We start from the raw sequence: 21,272 nt of genomic DNA on the forward strand, positions 1-21,272 counted from the left end.
CAAAAAGCACCGTAGTAGAAAAAAAAAATACAAGTATTTGGTAATAAGAACAAAATAAACCAAAGCCAGAGCAGTACAAAATTTCAAAGAAAGAATGTATAAAGGAGAAGAAAAAAAGCATCATATCCAAGATGAAAGAGGAGGCTGTTGGAAGGCTCTGTGGTGCTGACAGGTCTGACCGCTAAGGACCTGATCTGTTCATTTTAATGTGTGATTGGCGTTGGAATACAATTCCATACTTTTGAGGTTTTAAGAGAAAAGGCTGGTTTACTAAATTCAAATTTTCATCATAAAATCACCGTCTCCTTTAGTTGTTGCTCGGGTTTGGTGACTAGTATTGGACCTTACAGTACACAATAAAGTTACTAAGAGGTCCAGGAGCCAAAGTTACCTATCGCAAGTTTTTGGGCAGAAACAAGTCACTCGCCGAATACTACCTATTTTCAAGCAGCAATACTTGGTAGCCATGGCTTTCCAAGACTTGGGATTTTCACGAACTCTGTTTAGTAAGAGTAGGTGCTTGCTTGCGTGTTCTTGTACTAGAAGTACGTGTTCTTGCGTATACTTGTATTACAAAATATGTACCTTTGTGTGCTTGTTCTACAAGTATGCATGCACTTGTACTAGAAGTGCTTGTACTTGGTTATGCTTGTCCTACAAGTACGTGTTCTTGCACTACATTGGTATTGGTGTAATTAGACGGTCCTTGTAGCCTTCCATAAGAATGTGTGTTCTGTCGCAAGTGCGTCTACTTGTGTGTAATTGTACCATAAGTACCTGTAGTTGTATGAAAAAGTATCTGAACCTTTTGGAATTTCTCCCATTTCTGCATAAATCACCATCAAATGTAATCTGATCTTTGTCAAAATCACACAGATGAGAAAAACTGTCTGCCTTAACTAAAACCACCCAAACATAGGTTCTCAGATTTTAATGAGGGTAGTTTGCAAAAAATAAGTGAACCATCACATTTAATATTTTGTGGCCCACCCTTTGCCAGCAATAACTTCAACGAGATGCTTCCTTTGGCTGCAGATCAGTCTAGCACATCAATCAGTACTAACCTTGGCCCATTCTTCTCGACAAAACTGCTGTAGTTCAGTCAGATTCGTAGGATGTCAGGCATGAATCGCTGTCTTTAGGTCATGCCACAGCATTTCAATGGGGTTCATGTCTGGACATTGACTTGGCCGCTCCAGAACGTGTATTTTGTTCTTCTGAAACCATTCTGAAATTGATTTACTTCTGTGTTTTGGATCATTGTCTTGTGGGAGCAGCCGACCTCTTTTTAGCTTCAACTGTCTGACAGGTGGCCTCAGATTTTCCTGCAAAACATCCTGATAAACTTTTGAATTCATTCTTCCATGAATGATTGCAAGTTGTCCAGGCCCTGAGGCAGGAAAATAGCCCCAAACCATGATGCTTCCTCCACTATACTTCACGGTGGGTATGAAGTGTTGATGTTGGAGAGCTGTTCCATTTTTCCTCCACACATGACATTTTGTGTTACTCCCAAACAATTCAACTTTGGTTTCATCATTCCACAAACTAACTTGGAGTGTCCAAGTGCCTTTTTTTCGAACATTAAACGAGCAACAATTTTTTTTTTTTTTTTTGACGGCAGTGGCTTCCTCCGTGGAGTCCTCCCATGAACACCATTCTTGGCCATAGTTTTACATGTCGTTGATGTGTGAACAAAGATATTGGACTGTGCCAGTGATTTCTGTAAGTTTTTAGCAGACACTTTAGGGTTTGTTTTTACCTCTTTGAGTATTCTGCGCTCAACTGTTGGCGTCATCTTTGGTGGACGGCCACTCCTTGGGAGAGAAGCAACAGTGCCAAACTCTCTGCATTTGTAGACCGCTTCTCTAAATGTCGATTTAGAGATGGTTTTGTATCCTTTCCAGAGTTTATTCAAATTAACAATCCTTCAGACAGCTCTTTTGACCGAGCCATGATGCACATCAGACAATGCTTCTCATCGAGACAATTCTTACCAGATGTGTGTTTTATAGCGGGCAGGGCAGCATTAAACCACCCATCAGTGATTGGGCACACACCTGACTTAGATTGTTTGGTAAAAAATGGTTTTAATTGCTCTTTAAAGTGCTTGTGACACGAAAAAGCATGTTTATTTCATAATACACGCGGTATTTTATGCTCCTGAATGATATGGACCGCTTGGATGTGTGTGGAAGCGATCGCTATATTTAGTTAGTTTTTTGAATCCCGCGCCAGGAAAATGAGTGACTTCCGGCTTCGGTCTCGCATTGAGGAGGAGGGCACTGTGACGTGTACGGTAGAAGACGTCCTCTTCATGCTACAGTGTACTGTTGTGTATGAGGACGAAGGATTCAGCTGATTTTGCGGATTAATACTTTTATTTTTTGCATCACGCCAGCCAAACGGCTGCAGAAAAATCATTCTGTATGCGGGAGAGGCGTATGCGCCTTTTTGGAGTTTCAAAAGGTTCCCATTCACCGTGGATATTTACTGTGGGACCATTGGACTTACAAGGAAGTGAGTAAACATCTTGTTTTGTATTATGTCAAATACGAATACAGTGATTACAAAGTAAACACTATAAAATTCCTTTAAATAAAGGACTACTTACGTTTGATCATTGATAGGCATGTAAAAAGCTATCCTCACGCTCATTAGCAGTTAGCCGTTAGCACGGTAGCTGCACAACAATTCCAGCCACCTTCCTCCAGGGAACGAACTGTAAATTGCTCTCCGCCGGGCGGTTTGCCGATCCGCAAAGAAACTCGACAACCGGGTCGTCATGTCAAATAATCCAGGCTAGTTATGTGTGATTTTCCACTTCGAAGACTTTGAAACATCCCTCGGTTCGGGTTAGCGTGTCGGCTAGCTGTCACTCCTTCTGGTCTGTTTACATTCTCCGAAGCCGGGGAAGGGAAATTACATATGTCCGATTTAGGTGTCATAAAATATCGTTCGGGAGGTGTGACAGTAAAGGTGAAGTCGACTGTTTTGACCATTATGGAGTAATTTTGCCATTTCGTCTTGAATAAATGGATTTTTATTATTTTATATTCCATTTAGCACAAGATTGTTATTTGTCATGACCATGCCATTTATTTAGCAATTGGGGAAAGTACTTGGGTAAAAAGAATATCCTGTAAAAATATTGAAGTAAAGAGACAGAAACAATTAAATTTTGCCGCTCTCTTCGTCGCGTTTTCCTCATTGTGAATAGTTCCCCCTCGACGGGCTGACTGGTCCTTCTCAAGCCATTTATATAGCTATTGGGGAAAAATAATTGGATAAAAAGAATATCCTGTAAAAATATTAGGAGTAGAGAGACTGAAACAATGACATTTTGCAGCTCTCTTCGTCGCGTTTTCCTCGTTCTGAACAATTCCCCCTCAATGGGCTGAATAGTAAAACCGATGAGCCTAGTCTACCGCTGACGTCATCCACCTGTTGGGGACGCTAAAGCCCTATAATGGTAGGCGTGGCTAACCGGCAGATTAAAAGACTAATTTCTCGTCATCTGCGCTTTGCTAAATTGTTGTATATAGTCGAATCGTCTCAAAATATGATTCTAATTCACATAATAATGCCATTTAAGACGTTTTTTTCTGGTGTCGTATGCTCTTTAAGTCTCCTTAGGCAGAGGGTTCACTTACTTATTTTTCCCCCTTCTGTCATTGTTTGCATGCTATCCTAATTTAAATATGAAAACCTATAAATGTTTGGGTGGTTTTAGTTCAAGCAGTCATTGTTTTTACATCTGTGTGATTTTGACAATGATCAGATCACATTTGACGGTGATCTCGTGCAGTCATGTGAGAAATTCCAAAACGTTCGGATATCTGCATTTGGAAAATCAAGTCAGATACTAAGCAGAACAATCGTGAAAATCATAGAAATCAGTTAAATATAGAGCTAAATGTGTAACGCGCGCTGTGAGCCGACAGAGATGACCGTTATGAATTTCCGGCCATGTTGTGTCCGTACCATTCGATAAACATAAGAATATCGTCAATTGACTCTGAAATTGCTCCGTTTTCAACTCCTTTTGATGGCCGACATTTCACCTCTAGCTTTCTCTATACGTAATATCTATGTTTGCCTTTGGTTGTCCAGCTACAGGCTCAGAAGCTCCGCCTGGCCCGCACGCAGGGCCCGTACTACGGCGGCTCGCTGCCCAACGTCAACCAGATCGGCCGCGGCCCTCACGACCCGCAGGTGAGTGACGGGAGGAACTCGTCTGAATTCGTCAGTTTGACCGCACCGGCGTCCGCCTTCCAGAGTCCCTTTCCGCTGGAGTCTGCTCGCTCCACGCGTCATCACGGCTTAGTGGAGCGCGTTCACAGGGAGCGCCGCTTCGTATCACCCGTCGGGCCCTACCGCAACCGACAGGTACGTTTTGGCGGACGAAATGAAGGAAGGCGTAGGGTAAAAGTTTTTTTCTTAATCACGCCCCCCTCAGGTGGACAACGCTCCCTACAACTACTCGTACTTGTCTCCCCCCACGGACCCCAGCTGGAGAAGGTACCGTCAGTCACCTCTGTTTTCTACTTCATGACCTTTGACCGCGTTGGGAATTTTGGACCCCCTCCCTCCCACGGACAAGAATATTTATATATATATTAGTAATATTCCATAGTTTGCTGCCATTGATAGGAATAGTCACCCATGCTACTACAGATTGCTATCTTCATACCCGTGGCGCGGCGTTCAATGACAAGAACAGGTACGAAGGCGTGTGCATGTGGCAGCCATCTTCATAGGGCAACTAAACCATCAAACACAATAAGCGTAACGTTTTTGAGCAATTGTCATCAGTTGGATCGCTGCCGGCCATCCCAGTTCAAATGGTTTGGACGTCTATTGCCGTCAGTGGTAATGTACCAAGTAACTGTAAAGCCATTAGAATAGTAGGAAGGTTGGCGATATGTTTTATTTTGGTGTTTTATGTTTGACAATATACTGTCCGTTGATGGGAAAAGTTGCCCTTACCAAGATGGCCGCCTTTCAGGCACATTGCTACGACGGCTCGCTATCGTAGCGGTCTTCATACCTGCGGCGTTCATGAAGCTTACGAAGGATGACGTGAAATGACAACCGATACAAAGGCGTGCCCTTGCGGCAGCCATCTTTGTAGGGGCAACTTTATCATCAAACACAATTTTCGAGCAACCGTCATCAGTTCAATGTCTGCAGACCATCCCGGTTGAAATGGATTGGACTTCTATCACCGGCGTCAATGGTAATTTACCAAATAACATTAAATCGATTAGAATAGTATGAATGTTGGTAATATGTTTCTTGTAGCTAAAGTGTGATGATTAATAATGTACTTTCCGTTAATGGGAAAAGTTGCCCTTACTAAGATGGCCGCCACATTGCTACTACAGTTTCAGTCAGCCAGGGCGAGTAGGGCCCGGAGGGCGCCAATGTCGATTCCCAACGCCGCCAAAGCTACGGAGCCGTGCTTTGGAGCGCTAACACGCTAGCAAGCCAGCCAGCTACTTCCTCTTTTGCCTCTTTGTCCCGCCTCCACCCGCGTTTTTCCCGCCGCTTTTCTAACCAGCGGCAAGGCACAAAGGCGCGCTTAACACGCACACGCCGGCCGGCTTCCTTCAAAGATTTGGTCGTCTTCATCCCGCGCTTCCCCCTCCTCATTCTTTCGGGGCGCCGTCGCCGGGCGGTCGGTCGGACGGCGGCAAATAACGTCCCGTTTTGTTCTTGTCGATGGTCAAAAGGAATTGGGCCGGAATCTTCCCGGGGGATAAAAGCCTGTTGCGTCTCCCGAGCACGGCGCTCAACAGGTGAAGTCTTCTTCATCATCATCATCTTCTTCCACCTCTTTTCCCGCCTTCTTGCTTCTACTCTTCTCCTGCTCTGTCCTTTTTTGATCGTTGAACACGATGCGGGCTCTCTTTCGTTCTCGCCGCCGAACGGCGGCTAAAAGACAGCTTTTTTTTTTGACACGTAAAGTCCCGTTCTTGTCCGATGCCAAACATTTAACATTTCGAAATGTAACTCCTGCTACATTTTATACCCGGTTGGCAAAATTTCCACAAACAAATTCTGGAAAACAAGGTTCACTCACATGCATATAATTCTTTTTTTTTTTTCCCAATTAATTTTATTTACCGTAATTTTTGGACTATAACGCGCACCTGACCATAAGCTGCCACCCACCAAATTTGACGTTCATTGATAAGCCGCACTGGAATATAAACTGCAGCTGTCCTCACTGTATCATAAGATAGTTACACCAAAAGATAGTAACCGGTAACACTTTATTTAACTAAAACCACCCAAACATTTATAGCTTTTCTTATTTGAAGGAGGATAGTATGCAAACAATGACAGAAGGGGGGAAAATAAGTGAACCATCACATTTCATATTTTGTGGCCCCCCCCTTTGGCAGCAATAACTTCAACCAGACACTTCTTGTAGCTGCAGATCAGTCTGGCACATGGATCAGGACTAATCTTGGCCCATTCTTCTCTACAAAACTGCTGTAGTTCAGTCAAATTCCTGGGATGAAACGCTGTCTTTAAGTCATGCCACAGCATCTCAATGGGGTTGAAGTCCGGACTATGACTTGGCCACTCCAGAACATGTATTTTGTTCTTCTGAAGTTGATTTACTTCTGTGTTCTGCATCATTGTCTTGTGGCAGCATCCATCCTCTTTTTAGCTTCAACTGTCTGTCAGATGGTGTCAGGGTTTTCTGCAAAACCTTTGAATTCATTCTTCCATTAATGCAGTACTTCTCAAATAGTGGGGCGAGCAATGCCAGGGGGGGCGCATGTGACCTCGGGGAACATGTTTTATGTGTTTTTTTTTTTTTTTTTTTTTTTTTTTTTTTGCCGTACTGGAATAAAGTGTACTTGCACATCCACTCAGTAGGTGGCAGTGGCGCTCTCATTTTCAGAGTGCGCGCAGTATTTTTGAACTAAGGAAGAGCACTCAGCACACACAGACAACAGATATGAAGAGCAGTGTGCCACCGCCGTTTTCGAAAGCAGTTTTCCGACCGGACTCACTCTAGTGACGAGATTTGTCGTTCACTTGAGCAAACGAATCCATTCCGGTTCGTTCAGTAAAAAGATTCGTTCAAACAAATCGTTCAACGAATCGTTCGCCCCCCTCATCTCCCTCCCCGCCCAAACGAATCGTTCGGTTACTGAACGGGAAGTGACGTTACCGAACGAATCACCAAAGACCGCTTCGCAGTATAACTGAACGGGAAGTGACATTGCTTGGTCCCTCCCTCTCTTCCACATTGACCACTCGTCGTAGTTTCAGAAATGAGTGACAGGCGGTATCATTCTGCTTTCACAGACAGCCTCGTCTCCCTCCTGCTGCTGCAAAAGCGAGGGAGAACTTCCGCGTCGTCTGTCCTAGTTCTATGGGCTCAAAGTCATGGCTCGTGCTTGCATTTCGATTTAGGACACGGTTAAACATTTTCCTTTTGTGAGGGGAGTAAGGGGCGGGGGCGCACGGACTTTCTTTAGCAGGTTCTTGATCACACATACAATCACATTTACAGCATGTTTGCTGTCACGAAAATAAAAATACATCGAAAGTTTAATTTCTGAATATGGAACGACCAACACATCATATTTACATCTCGCTCTGTTGTATTTTTATTTTTTAGTATTAAGATGATCGTGTTGAATTTTTGCACTGGTATTAATAAATAAAATAATCCGGTCAGCTCCCCTGTCGTCCCCGCATCTCAGATCGTCAAATGCTGACGAGAAATAATTGTTTGCTCTTTACGATGTCGCCTTTCTACTCTCATTAGTCTGTTAAGAAAAATGTAGACATATTGCGACATCTCCCGTGTCCGCGTGCTTTGTTTTTGGGCGCTTGAGTAGCACATGATGGACGGATTGACATAATTTGTCGAACCAACCAACACCTGACACGAAGAAAAAAAAAAAAAAACACTCGGAAAAAAATTACATGTATATACAGTTTCATTGCAAATCAGTATTATGGTGATCATATTGTTTTTTTGCACCGGTATTAATAAATAAAATAATCCGGTCAGCTCCCCTGTCGTCCCCGCATCTCAGATCGTCAAATGCTGACGAGAAATAATTGTTAGCTCTTTACGATGTCGCCTTTCTACTCTCATTAGTCTGTTAAGAAAAATGTAGACATATTGCGACATCTCCCGTGTCTGCGTGCGTTGTTTTGGGCGCTTGAGTAGCACATGATGGACGGATTGACATAATTTGTCAAACCAACCAACACCCGACACGCTGACACGAAAAAAAAAATAAAACACTCGGGAAAAAATTGACATGTATATACAGTTTCATTGCAAATCAGTATTATGGTGATCATACTAAATATTTTTTTCTGTGCACATATGAGGTAAATATCGCTGCCATGAAGCCTCCATATAGTGACAGTTCTCTGCCCGCTTCACTGCCGTCACGCGACCGCAGCTCAGCTTTTGCTTGCCTCGTAGCTACCCGTGTTTTAAATGACTGTAAATTTGATAGTATGTCGTCATAGGCAGTCACGAGTTTGTTGAGAAAAGTACTACTCTAAACAATGCTCGCTAGATTTGTGTGGTGTTTTTGTCTGTTTGAGCAGCATTTGATAGGATCCACGTTAACAAATATGTGACAAAGTCATTTCCTTTCTTTTTCTGATTCATTCACCGCATAGTCATTACTGGAAAATCAAGTTAGCAGCAAGCTAGGTCAGGAACCGGAGGACCGAGTCACTGAACGGGAAGTGACAAAACTCAGTCTTGCCCCCCTGCCTGCACGCTGGCTGCTTATTGGCCACACGTGGACGTGAGTGACAAACGCCCTGATTCTGTTTCCGGTCCCTCCCCTGCCCGCGATGAGGCTAGCGTCTGATTGGTCGTGTGCGATGTCAGAAGACGCTGCCGCTTGCTCAACGCCCTCCCACGCAGCGAACAAGCACCACCTTCATAGAACGAATCAGTGCAGATGATGATTAGTTCGGTCTCGTTCACCAAAACAATTCGTTCAAAAAGAACGAATCGTTCGCGACCGATACAACACTAACTCACTCACGCAGCGACCCACTGTCTTGTCCGGTTCTCACGTCGCCGCCCGAGAAGTGCCATTTTCGGCTTGGGATCGTCACGACGACTGCCCTCACCTACGGTTCTACCTCGGGCGCCGTGAATGCGCTTTTTTCGTACCGTTTGCCTTTTAGCTTTGACTTTTAATACAGTGGGTGATGATGAAAGACCACTGTTTACTGTGTCTAAAAATAATTATAGCAGACAGCAAGAAGCCAAATCAATCATTGTTAAGCCGCTTGATTTTTTCAGTGAAAACGTGCCGTATATTGCCGACAATCGTCCTGCTTTGTCAGTGTTATATCAGTAAGCATTGTTAGCATGCTAATTGAAAAATAACTCCACATCATTGCAAAGGAGGTAAATACTGTGAGCAGCAAAAATAAAAACTGTCCTGTCCAAGGACACTTTCCCCCCCCCTTTTATTCAGATTTGTTTTTTCGGTCAAATTTTTTGGCACATTGTCCTCATGAGTGAATGTTTCTAATCAATTTTAATTTGGTATTATTTACTGATTTTATTACATTTTATTTTTCTGTATCAAATGGTCAAAAATGTACCTTGAGTGTATTTTTTAGTTTGGATGTGATTTTTTTTTTTTAAATTCAGGCAAATTGATGCACATCAAGTCTTCTCTGTTACAAACAAAACAATGTTTATAATAAAGTTATACTTTATTATAAGTTGATCTATGTTACTTTTTTTCTTTATTAGAAAAAAAGGACACAATGTTAGGCAGATGCGTATTTATAATAGTAATTTTATAGACAAATGATACTATTTACAGTGGCGGCAGAGAGTTTGGGGGGGCGCGAAACATTTACGTCTTCCTTGGGGGGGCGTGACAGAAAATAATTGAGAAGCACTGCATTAATGGTTGCAAGTTGTCCAGGCCCTGAGGCAGGAAAACAACTCCCAATTCATGATGCTCCCTCCACCATGCTTCACGGTTGGGGATGAGGTGTTACTCCCAAACAACTCAACTTTGGTTTCATCAGTCCACAAAATATTTTGCCAAAACGTCTGTGGAGTGTCCAAGTGCCTTTTTGCAATCATTAAACGAGCATTAATGGGGGGGGGGGGGGGGGGGGTTCCAGACAGCGCTGCGGTGGCCTCCTCCATGGAGTCGTCCCATGACCACAATTCTTGGCCATAGTTTTACATATAGTTAACGTGTGCACAGAGATAGATGTTGAACTGTGGCAGTGATGTCTGTAAGTCTTTAGCAGACAGGCTAGGGTTCTTTTTTACCTCTCTGAGTATTCTGCGCTGAACTCTTGGCGTCATCTTTGGTGGACGGCCATGCCTTCGGAGAGAAGCAACAGTGCCAAACTCTCTCCATATGTAGACAACTTTGAACATTCAGACTTTTAAATATATGGGTTTGTATCATTTCCCAGCTTTATACAAATCAACAATCCTTAAGACAGCTCTTTGGACCGAGCCATGATGCACATAAGACAATGCTTCTCATCAAGAGGATTCTTACCAGGTGCATGTTTTATAGTGGGCAGGGCAGCTTTAAACCACTCATCAGTGATTGGGCACACACCTGACTTAAAATGTTTGGTAAAAGATTACTTTCAATTGCTTTTTAAGTCTCCTTAGGCAGAGGGTTCACTTATTTTTCCCCTTTCTTTCATTGTTTGCATGCTATCCTCATTAAGATATGAAAACCTTAAAATGTTTGGCGTGTTTTAGTTAAAGCTGACACTGTATTTTCATCTGTGTGATTATGACAAAGATCAGATCACATTTGATGGTAATTTTATGCAGAAACGGGAGAAATTCCAAAAGGTTCAGATACTTTTTCATACTACTGTATAAGCCGCAGGATTCAAAATGAGGGGGAAAAGTAACGGCTTATAGTCTGAAAATTACGGTAATTATTTTCCGATGACTGCCCTTTGCCTTGGCATTGGTTCTACAACCCCGGAGGCTCGAGAACTTTAGTTTGAAAAGTGACGATTCTGAAATCCCGTGGGAGGGTCACCCTCTAGGATTTTTCTGAAAAAGGGGCTAAGAAGGGGCCCCATGTAACCCTCAGGGGCCAAGTGTCGCTGCCATCTTTGTTTTGGTCACAAGCCAATACGCAGATTAGCCTGCATGAGGCGGTAAAAACATCTGGTAAAAACCAGTCGTTTGAAATAATTTGAATTTAATCATAATGTGTGCAGTAAGGATACAAATTGTCTGTATTTCTTTTGATACTCCAACTTAAGTGGCCCAGAAATCCCCTAAAATTAATTGGAAGTTTGCGAAAATATAGGGGAAGTGGCATTGCATTTTCTTCCTCCTCCTCTTATCCTTTCTTCCTCCGATCTGGCTCTTCATCTGCAGCCCAGCAGATCTTTTTTTTTTTTTTTCTTTGGGTTCTTTTCTTTCTTTTGGCCACGCCTCCGCGGAGGTAAGTTAGCATTCGCCGATAATAGCGGCCCGGGAGACGCCGTGGGTCAAAAAGTCTCGGGGTCGGACAGAGAGGCGGGCCCGCGATCGGCGGCCGGCTGATCCCGCGTGCGTGTGCGACAGGACCAACTCGGACTCGGCGCTCCACACCAGCGTGATGAACCCGCCGCCCGGCGACCCCTTCGCCGCGAGAGGTCACGCCCACGGCGGAAGACACAACGGTAAGATGCCGGCCTCTCTCCCGTCGACGCCGTGACCGACCGCTCCGTTTCTCCTCAGTTTTTCCGTTCCCCGTCCCGCCCATCGAGGAGAACGTGATGGAAGACGGCAAGCTCCTCCCCAACAAAGCTTGGGACGCCAAGAAGGTCAAACATCATCACGCGTTCATGCCTGCGATATTGAGCGTCTGATTAAAGGTTCTTTTTATGTGTTCAGTTTCCCATGATGACCTCCAGACCAAAGTCGTGTGAAGTTCCTGGAATCAAGTAAGCCGCTCTCTATCTCTTTACATTTTTGCATCGGGAGAAAATACTTTTTACTTTTAAAGCAAGTACTTGAGTATTTTTCCCCTGTATCTGTACTTCATCCACCACTGATGAGTTTATACTTGTACAGTCGATGTCCAATACATATGAAGTTCTGGCAGTAAATGAAACAAACGCAAGCTTTGGTTCCTGTTCATTTTGGGCTATTCCCGGGTCACTTCCTGTAGATTTATGGTCACTTCCTATTCATTTTGGGGCAATTCAAACGGGTTTGTTACTCGATTTGAACGCCTATAGCAGAGCCCTATTTTCATACGCTGATTAGATCTAGGCAAAGTGGCTTTTTAGAGCGTTAGAGGTTTTGTACTGGTTTGGTCCCAATTTACAGGCTTCATCACTTTCTTTTAACTGCTAGTCCTTGATCTAATGGGAGGAGGAACTGGTTTGCTCAGTGGAAGGTTGACTCTCACTTGGTATGAGGGAATGGAGCAGACTAATGTGCAGCACGGTCTCAAATTTCATTTTCACTTTTTCATTTCATTTGTTTCAGGCCATGACTGTCTTTGTCAAGACAGCAAATATATACAGTTCATATATACAAAAAAGAGCAGCAAAACAAATTAAGCAACATTGCAATATCAACTACATGCCTGAGGAGGAGCGGGAAAAAGAAAATGTATTTAATCCCACCCCTATTGTCATCTAATTTTGACCTGTTTATAAAACATGCTGTCGAAATGAGAAGAATTTTGAACGACAATTTGCTAAATTATTAACTCGCGAGCTTAGATATTTTGATTTTGAATCTTTATTATCTAACTATGAAGGTTTCGGTGAATCCACATGTGAAACTTGTGGGGTGCGGTACCTTTAGCAAGGTGAAGAACCACTGGCCTATAGTGACTCATTTTCAATTCACAGCAGCAGGACGATTGGCAATGGCATGGGAAAAAAAAAACATTTCTGTTACTTTCAAAAAGGGAATGGAGAATTTATCCATTTAGCCATTTTGTGACATTACTTATATATACAGTGGGGAGAACAGGTATTTGATACACTGCCATTGGCAGTGTATCAAATACCTGTTCTCCCCACTGTAGATACATGTTAAACGCCTACCGGCTTTGAGTGGGTTACCAAGCGCTTTTTTTTTTTTTTTAAGCGTGTTCATGTCGCCGGAGCAACCGTCGGCCCCCGCCCACGGCGTGCCCCCGGCGCTCAACATCAGCGGTTCGCTGCCGGACCTTTCCAGCCTTCACTTCCCGTCGCCGCTGCCCACGCCGCTGGACCGGGACGAACCCGCCTACCCCGGCGGTAGCGCGGGCAACCTGGCGTCAACGCTCACCCAGCTGGGCATCGACGCCGACCCGGGCGACGGCTCTTTCCGCCATCAACACCAAGCGGGTAAGAAGGTCGACCTAGGTAGAGCCATTTTGCGACAGGGCCATTGTGCCATATGACATTCAAGGCAGTAGAGCGTGTCCTTTGAAATAGGCTCCATTTTCAAACGCCTAATGCTAATGTATTGACATTGATGGGAAAGTGGCCTCTACCAAGATGGCTGGCTGCGCTGCGCTAAGGCCATTATGCTAGGGGCAATGAAAGCTCTATTCATGCTTCTGCCGTCAATTGAAATGAGTTTATCACTAGTAGATGTCCAATCCATTTGAAGCGGAGGATTGGACATCCTATCCCGTCAATGGCTTTGACATTGATCCAGTAATCTTTTGAAAACGGGTTGAGAAATACGGTTAAACCACGCCGTCTTTGGTATTCCCTCAGGCACGGCGGGCAACCCGTCCCTGCAGTCGTCGCTGAGCAACCCCAACATCCAGTCGTCGCTGAGCGCCCGCCCCTTCGGCAACTCTCTGAGCTCGCCGTCGTCGCTGAGCAACCCCTCGCTGCGCTCGTCCCTGGGCTCCTCCCCCTCCCTGCCTTCTTCCCTCAGCGGGCAATCGCTGCAGTCCTCCCTCAGCGGCTCCTCCCTGCAGTCGGGCGGCAACCCCGCCTCCTACGCGCCGCCGCTCAGCACGTCGCCGCGGAGACGGCCGCAGCCTTCGCCGACGATCCCGCCCGGCGTGGGAGCGGACGCCCGGCGGCATCACGCCAAGCCGTTTTCGCCCACCGTCTCGCCCGCGCTGTCCTCCATCGCGCAGGTAGCGCAAACGCACGCTCGCCAACGAGTTGTTTCATTGATACGTATTTTTAATTTTTGGGGGGGATGATAACTAATCCGATATCATATGAATCGACGACTATTTTTAGTCAATTCTATTTTTTTAGGTTGACCTAAAAAGATAGAGATGATTTTGTCTTTTTCCCCTGGGTGAGTTGCATCTTTTAATTCAAATAAAATAGTTTAAAAAGAAAAAATGACAAACATTTCCTTATTTATATTTCATTTTCATTTTTGAATTAGAAAAACATCCAAAACGGCATAGTAATAGCAAATATCCTCATAATTTCTTTTTTTCCGCCCCTCATTGTTTTGCATTTTTTAATTAAAATGGGAATAATCAACAATAGTGGGAAAAACTTAAGTTTTGTAGTTTCAAAAAGACAAATACAGCAAATATTCGTTTTTTAATGACATTTGTTTATGAGAAACTTTTTTTTTTTTTTTTGATAAAACAACACAAAACAGCATCATTAAAGCAAATATTGCAATGTAGGGCTGTAGCTATCGATTATTTATGTAATAAATTAATCTATGTTTTGTTCAAATAATCGAGTAATCTGATTATAAACATTTAATGCATTGCAGAATATATTTTAGGATATATAAAACAAGTGTTAATGCTTTCAACAATATTTTGGTTTGCTAACATTACACTCTTAAAAGAGCATTGAATGCGACTACGAAACTGCAGAATTGCACTTTCATTTCAGAAATAAATGCATTTAAAAATAAAACGTCTGAGCTAAGCCTCGAACGATTAAAAAAAAAAAAAAAAAACAACTAAATGCTAAGTACAACAAAGGAACTATCTTGTATGGCAAAAGTCCGCTAGCTTAAATATTATATAATGCTAAAAAGGTGTTTTTTTAAAATACAATGCTCTTAACAAATTGTTCAAACACATATTCCCACAAAAAACTGCTAAATATACCGATAAACGAAATTTTGAATGCATGAAAAAAAAAAAATTAGCTCAAACAAAAACTTACCTTATGTTGGTCTTAACAGGGAGCAGCTGGATTCAGCCATGATAAACGAGTTATTGTATATTGACTGCTGCCACTAGAGGGCAGTGTATCCACCCATATCAATCAAACTAAATGCAACACTTTCAAAACCATTACAACATCACTTTAATGAAACAGATCCTAGAAGCAGCAAAATTTGATTTAAAGCTTTTTTTCTAATTAAATTTCTCAAGTTAATTGATTAATTGTTTTTTTTTTTTTTTTTTTTTTTGGCAGGGCGTGGCCCTGGACACCAGTAAGATGGTGTTGGATCAACGCTTAACGTCTTACCCGTTGGGCCAGCAGCACCAGGGTGCATCACCCCACCAGCAGCCCCTCCTGACTCAGCATCCGGCGCAGATGGTCCACCTCCATCAGCCGGCGCCGCAGAACCTGCTGAGCGCTCAGCACTTTACCACGGTACCGGCCGGTCTCGCCGACTTCTGACTCGTCTAGCCACGGAATCGTGACAAGAACCGTAATTTTCGGGAATCCTGTGGCTTATAGTCCAGTGTGGTTTATTTGTTGATTTATATGGGTTTATAGGTAACACTTTCTCTGACCGCTGCGTTATAAGACTGCCATAAGACCATCATAATTAAGACATGACACTATCATGAGCAGTAATAACTTTTGAATTATGTCACTAACTTCCGTAATGTCCACCTCGATCTTTACATCCATTCAAAAGTGAGATACTTTGCCGGATGACACAAAATGCCATCTGTCATAAGCATTCATTAATGCTCACGGCAGTGTCATGTCATAGTTATGATGGTCTTATGACAGCCTTTTGGCGACACTGTCAAATAGTCTTAACAAATACCAGAACTAGCAAATAATGAAACAACGACAACAATAACTGAAGAAATACTTGGCACAGAACATGAATTTTGATTGTGAAGGAATCTGACCTTTTAGCCAGATTGCCGGAATCACGCCGGACCCGCGCTGGCACAGCTCCAACAACCTGGGCCAGCGAAACTCTTAACAACCCGGCCAAGAAGCCAAACTCCACGCATTCACCTTAGCCCCTTAACCCCTTGTACTGACTCCATTTTGAAAGCTGGAAAAAGGCTTTGAAGCACAAGTTGACAATTTATTCAGGTCCAAAGCGATCAAACGGCGCAAGGCGAAAAAGACTCAGGCAAGGAGGCAGACTCGTTCCAAGGTCACCATATCACAAGTCAACAAAAGGTTGCCGAGAAAAATGACAATCTTTAGTTAAACATTCAGTCTTTTGAAGGCTCTCGTGGGGCGGGCCGTAAGCAGGAAGAAGGGTGTGTTTTGGATAATCTTCTAACGCAATTTGGGCTGTTTAGTTCATGCATAATGGTTGCTGAGTCACCGGTACTGGGGCAACCGCAGTGGGAGAGTTGGCCCGCCTCGGCGTCAAAGGGGCTCTTGGAGTCTTATCGGTTGGATATCGGGCGTTCCCGGATGTTCCTTGTGTTGGAACAGGACGTCCCGCCATTTGTTGTGGACTGTCCGGAAGAACTGAAGTGGAGACGTGGGCTTGTAGCTGTCTTACCTATCACCTGGTAGCAGAGGTTGCGCTAGACTTTTTCGTTGTCTGTCGTTTTGACTGACAGGGTCATAAAAATCTGGTCATAATCTATTTTTAGCCGTCACTTAAATTTTTAAAATGATGATAATGACATTGTGGTGACCCTTTGTTTGGCATAATTCACCTTCCGTACTTGTGTGTCCATTTGGCCGAGCGCGTTACCGGCTACGACACAGTCACGTGACAGAGACACTTAAGAGCCACGCGCGTTCCGACTTGAATAGAGAGTTCACAGAGACCAGTAGAGCTACAGCGGCTGGACACAGCAATTCCAGCTAACAAGACTCTTAACATTGCATACCGCTTCAACATATTCAATAGTATTTAGTTTTCATTCATTTGAAATGAATATTCTGTCCGAACAAGCTTAACAGAGAATCCACCCCGTGCCATCACACATCAAGCAGATGAATATGTAACTTTTTCTCCGCAGTGACAAAAACAGCTGACTGTGGCCCCAGTAGGTAGGCTACATATGGAACAATGAAATTAACACTTCACCTGCTGTGGCCTGAACGGAGTCTTACACCTTCCTCCTGGTGCGCATGGACTTGAATTGCGTGCCCGCTTGTGCAGTCCCTGTTTTTTCACCTCTTTTATCAACACCGTCGTCGTTTCGGGGCTTTTTGAAGACACTTCGGACACTCAGTTGCCTTGACATTTTTCAGAGTAAGGCCAACGACGTCATGCATCAAGAGAGACAATAGCTAATTAATATGCTCACTCGCCACCCTGTGGTCTGGGGTGTGAATTGCAACCTGTCAAAATGACAGATGGTATTTTCTGTCACCGTTTTAAAAAGTCTGTCAACAACGGAAAATATTCGGTTAACGCGACCCCTGCCTGGTAGTCAACGTCAATCTTGCGCAGTCAGCTGCATGACACTCACGTTGGGCTTCCGTGATAAGAAGGCATCATGTATCTCTTATGCCCTATATTCTGCTTGTTTTCCTTAAACTAGGATATAAATGTTCTTTATTTTATATTGGGTTTGTTAGAGTAATACAAATAGTAAATACGAGAAACCATACTATTCCATGATTGATGAAATTAAGTGTGTTAGAGTAATACAGTCGATCGGTAAATACCAGAAAAGATACTATTCCCTTCAATTGTTGTTTACATCTGTAGCGCTGTAATGCATGTTGGATGACAACAGTGTTGGCAGCAGAGGTTGACTTGGCAATGATGGCCAAATGAAGCTTCTTCTGCATCTTTCAATTTGTTCAAAGCTTCATGGGGTTCATTTGGTCATATGACAGTCTTATGATGCCGCTGTCAAATATAGAGTTACCAGTTAATACCTTTTGGTGTAAATATGCCATAACACAGTAAGGACAGCTGCGGCTTATCTAGGAACAAATGCCGTTTTTGTGTCAAATTTGGTGGGTGGAAACTTATAGTCAGGTCCGCCTTATAGTCAAAAAATGACAGTACCTATACTAGCGCGAAGGTGACGTCCTCGGGATGGGGGAGTGCTGAGTGATCAGAATATGTACACTTCAAAATTTGTTTCCAACCAAGATGGCTACCAGCTACACACACCACTCTTTAAAAACAAACTAAAGGAGCATGTGTCCCTCTTCCCTGAGTTTCACTAGTAGACGTCCAAGCCATCTGAAGTGGGAAGAAACAAACCCTCCTAATTCAAAATGATTGGATGTCTAGCACTGTCAATGGCGACCACTGAGTAAACAGTTGTTGGTTTGATATTGAAAAAATACTTTACTTGAGAAATAAGCTCTTATGATTTAGTTTAAATGTCACTGTATTGGATTTTGATGGGAACGTGGACCCTACCAACATGGCCGCCACCCTCAGCCCATTTTGCTAGGGGCAACGAAAGTTCTTTTCGTGCATCAAATTCATCAAGTGTATCGCTGGTAAGCGTCCAATCCATTTGAACGTTCATTCATTCACTTCCGACCCTCCTGCTTTGAACGGATTGGACCTCTAGCGCCGTCAGTGGCAGTCGATGAGCTCATTCTTGTATGCATTCTTTTTCTTTTTCTTCATGTGTATAGCAGCAGCAGCAGCAACATGCGGGCACCTGTCAGGCGGGTTCGCCGCTGGCCAAGAGCGGCAGCATGTTGGAGCAGTACCTCCACGGCGCGCTGAACTCACAGGTTCCACTCAAGCAGGAGGCGGACCCGCAGAGGAGCGGCAGTCTCCCCCAATCGCAGCTGGCCCCCGACCTCTACAATGTGAGCCCCTCCCGTAGACGGCGTATCTTGAAGGATAGATGTCGTTTTGTTGACCTCGGCCATTTTGTAAATTGTGTCAATGACTCATTTATTTTCTTGAAACGACAAATTCGAACTAGGCCTGCAAGCAGGACTGAACGGATAACTGATAGTTCCGAATGCGTTTGTCCACTTCCAGGACGCCTTGCTGAACTCTCTGCTGGACGACTCGTACCTGCATCTACAGCTCGACGGCAAAGCCGCCCAGCAGGTACCGCCTCTTGAATTTACAGTATATTCATAGTCTTGGTTTATTATGCATTTGAGGAGCAGTTTTGCGCTTTCAGAGGGCTGTTATTTCTCCTGGGGCTTCAGAAATCAATCGACAACTTTTTGGATTCTTTAATAAATAACCGTAATTTAAAAAAAAAAAAAAAAAATTTGTAAAGATTTTGCTATTTATTTTTCTCCCCCGCCCAACCGTTCATTTTCTGTACGCCGTATCCTCATACAAACCTAACAATAAAGGCAAAAACCCCCGTCCTTGTTCGCGCTAGCGATCGAACCTTTAGCCCTGTGGCTCCGTGAGGAAGAGAAATTTAAAGGGATTTGTCGATTTGGCCTCTCCAACAAACTATCATTATATGCAGATGACTTGTTGCTCTACATATCCAACCCAGTTGTCTCTCTCCCCCCTATTTTGGCCATTCTGGAACAGTTTAGTAAATTGTCAGGGTATAAAATTAATTTACACAAGAGTGAATACCTCCCTCTTAATTTACCTGCTGAAAACCTTCCTCAATCTCTTTTTCCTTTTAAGAAAACTAACAATGGGCTGAAATATCTTGGCATAATTGTGACAAAATCCCTGTCTGAACTATTTTCTAAAAATTTCAAACCCCTTCTTGACCGTTGTAAACTAGATTTAACTAAGTGGTCCACACTCCCTTTGTCATTACTTGGTCGGGTCAACCTCATTAAAATGACAATACTACCTCGTTTTCTTTACGTATTCCAACATATTCCCTTAGTTATACGCAAATCTTTTTTCACTACACTTGATCAGATCATTAACTCTTTCCTATGGGGGGGTAAACAAGCTCGGATTAAAAGATCAACTCTCCAGCTCCCCAAATCTCTCGGAGGTCTGGCTTTACCAGACTTCCGACGATACTACTGGGCTAGTAATATTGGCAAAATCCTTTACTGGAATACAGGCGTAGCAAACAACAGACCTCTCTGGGCATGTATGGAATTATCATCCGCACATTTTTCATTGTGGTCGGTCGTATGCGCACAGTTACCTTTACCCATTAAAGATATATCTCAAAATTTTATAGTCCTCGAGACTTTAAAAATATGGAGGCAATTCAGAGAACAATTTGGACTGCATATTGGATCAAGACTAGCCCCAGTTAGCCAAAATCACTTATTTCCTCCGGCGTGTTCAGACCTAGCCTTCGACTCGTGGTCGAAAAAGGGCCTGCAAATTCTTGACGATTTTTATATTGATGGCATATTTCCCTCATTTGCTGACTTGTCAAAGAGGTTCACTCTTCCAAGCTCTCATTTATTCCGTTACTTTCAGATACGACATTTTATTCAAAAACTTTTCCCTCATTTTCCAAATCGCCCACCTGAAACGCCGATGGATGCCTTTCTTGTACTCAAACCAACACAGAAAAGCTTATTGTCTACTTTATATGGTTTAATTTTTAAAATCAATCCAACTTTTTTAAATTCTCTTAGAACAGCGTGGAACCAAGACCTCAACATTAATACATCTGATGAACAATGGAACAACATGCTTCATCTTGTCCATTCTTCATCAATTTGTTCCAGACATCAACTCTTACAGTGCAAAATTCTCCACAGGGCTCATTTTACAAATGCGAGGTTGGCCAAAATTTTCCCGGGAAGATCTGATGCATGTAATAGATGTAAACTCTCGCCAGCCAATCATGTACATATGTTTTGGTCATGCCCCAAACTAGTTGTCTTTTGGCAAACTGTATTTGACACTTTAGGAAAAGTGCTTCGCACTAAGCTGAATCCGGACCCCCTAACGGCAATTTTTGGAACATCTCCCTCACCTGCTTTGTCCAAACCATCAAGAAAAGTGATTGCTTTCACAACACTACTTGCTAGGAGGCTAATTCTCCTTAAGTGGACTCACTCATCCCCACCTACACACAACAAATGGATCCAAGAAATCCTGCAAAACCTTAGACTTGAAAAAATTAGATTTTCCTTAAAGGGTTCCCTCCAAACCTTTGATACAATCTGGCAACCTTTTCTACTCTACATAGATTCCATACCTATTGAAGCTGAAAACCATTGAGCTACTAACACCCCCTACCTTTCTTTCTTTTTTTATTTTTATT

At 43.3% G+C, this 21,272-nt stretch overlaps 1 protein-coding gene across 2 annotated transcripts in view; it reads left to right on the top strand.

Annotated features, from left to right (window-relative positions):
- The window catches only part of LOC130914267 (CREB-regulated transcription coactivator 2), a 31,624-nt gene that overhangs the window by 1,150 nt on the left and 9,202 nt on the right, over nt 1-21,272 (top strand). The window contains exons 2-13 of one of the 2 annotated variants that reach the window (XM_057833290.1): nt 4,114-4,215; nt 4,279-4,389; nt 4,460-4,521; nt 5,736-5,801; nt 11,591-11,688; nt 11,747-11,832; nt 11,903-11,952; nt 13,115-13,356; nt 13,735-14,108; nt 15,376-15,558; nt 18,730-18,909; nt 19,088-19,159. In XM_057833290.1, coding sequence (XP_057689273.1) covers nt 4,114-4,215; nt 4,279-4,389; nt 4,460-4,521; nt 5,736-5,801; nt 11,591-11,688; nt 11,747-11,832; nt 11,903-11,952; nt 13,115-13,356; nt 13,735-14,108; nt 15,376-15,558; nt 18,730-18,909; nt 19,088-19,159 — 1,626 coding nt within the window. The remainder of the gene's footprint in view (nt 1-4,113; nt 4,216-4,278; nt 4,390-4,459; nt 4,522-5,735; nt 5,802-11,590; nt 11,689-11,746; nt 11,833-11,902; nt 11,953-13,114; nt 13,357-13,734; nt 14,109-15,375; nt 15,559-18,729; nt 18,910-19,087; nt 19,160-21,272) is intronic. The other variant, XM_057833291.1, reaches the window with a different exon arrangement.

Source organism: Corythoichthys intestinalis, chromosome 4, assembly GCF_030265065.1.
Source record: "Corythoichthys intestinalis isolate RoL2023-P3 chromosome 4, ASM3026506v1, whole genome shotgun sequence".
In the NCBI taxonomy this organism is placed as follows: Eukaryota; Metazoa; Chordata; class Actinopteri; order Syngnathiformes; family Syngnathidae; genus Corythoichthys; species Corythoichthys intestinalis.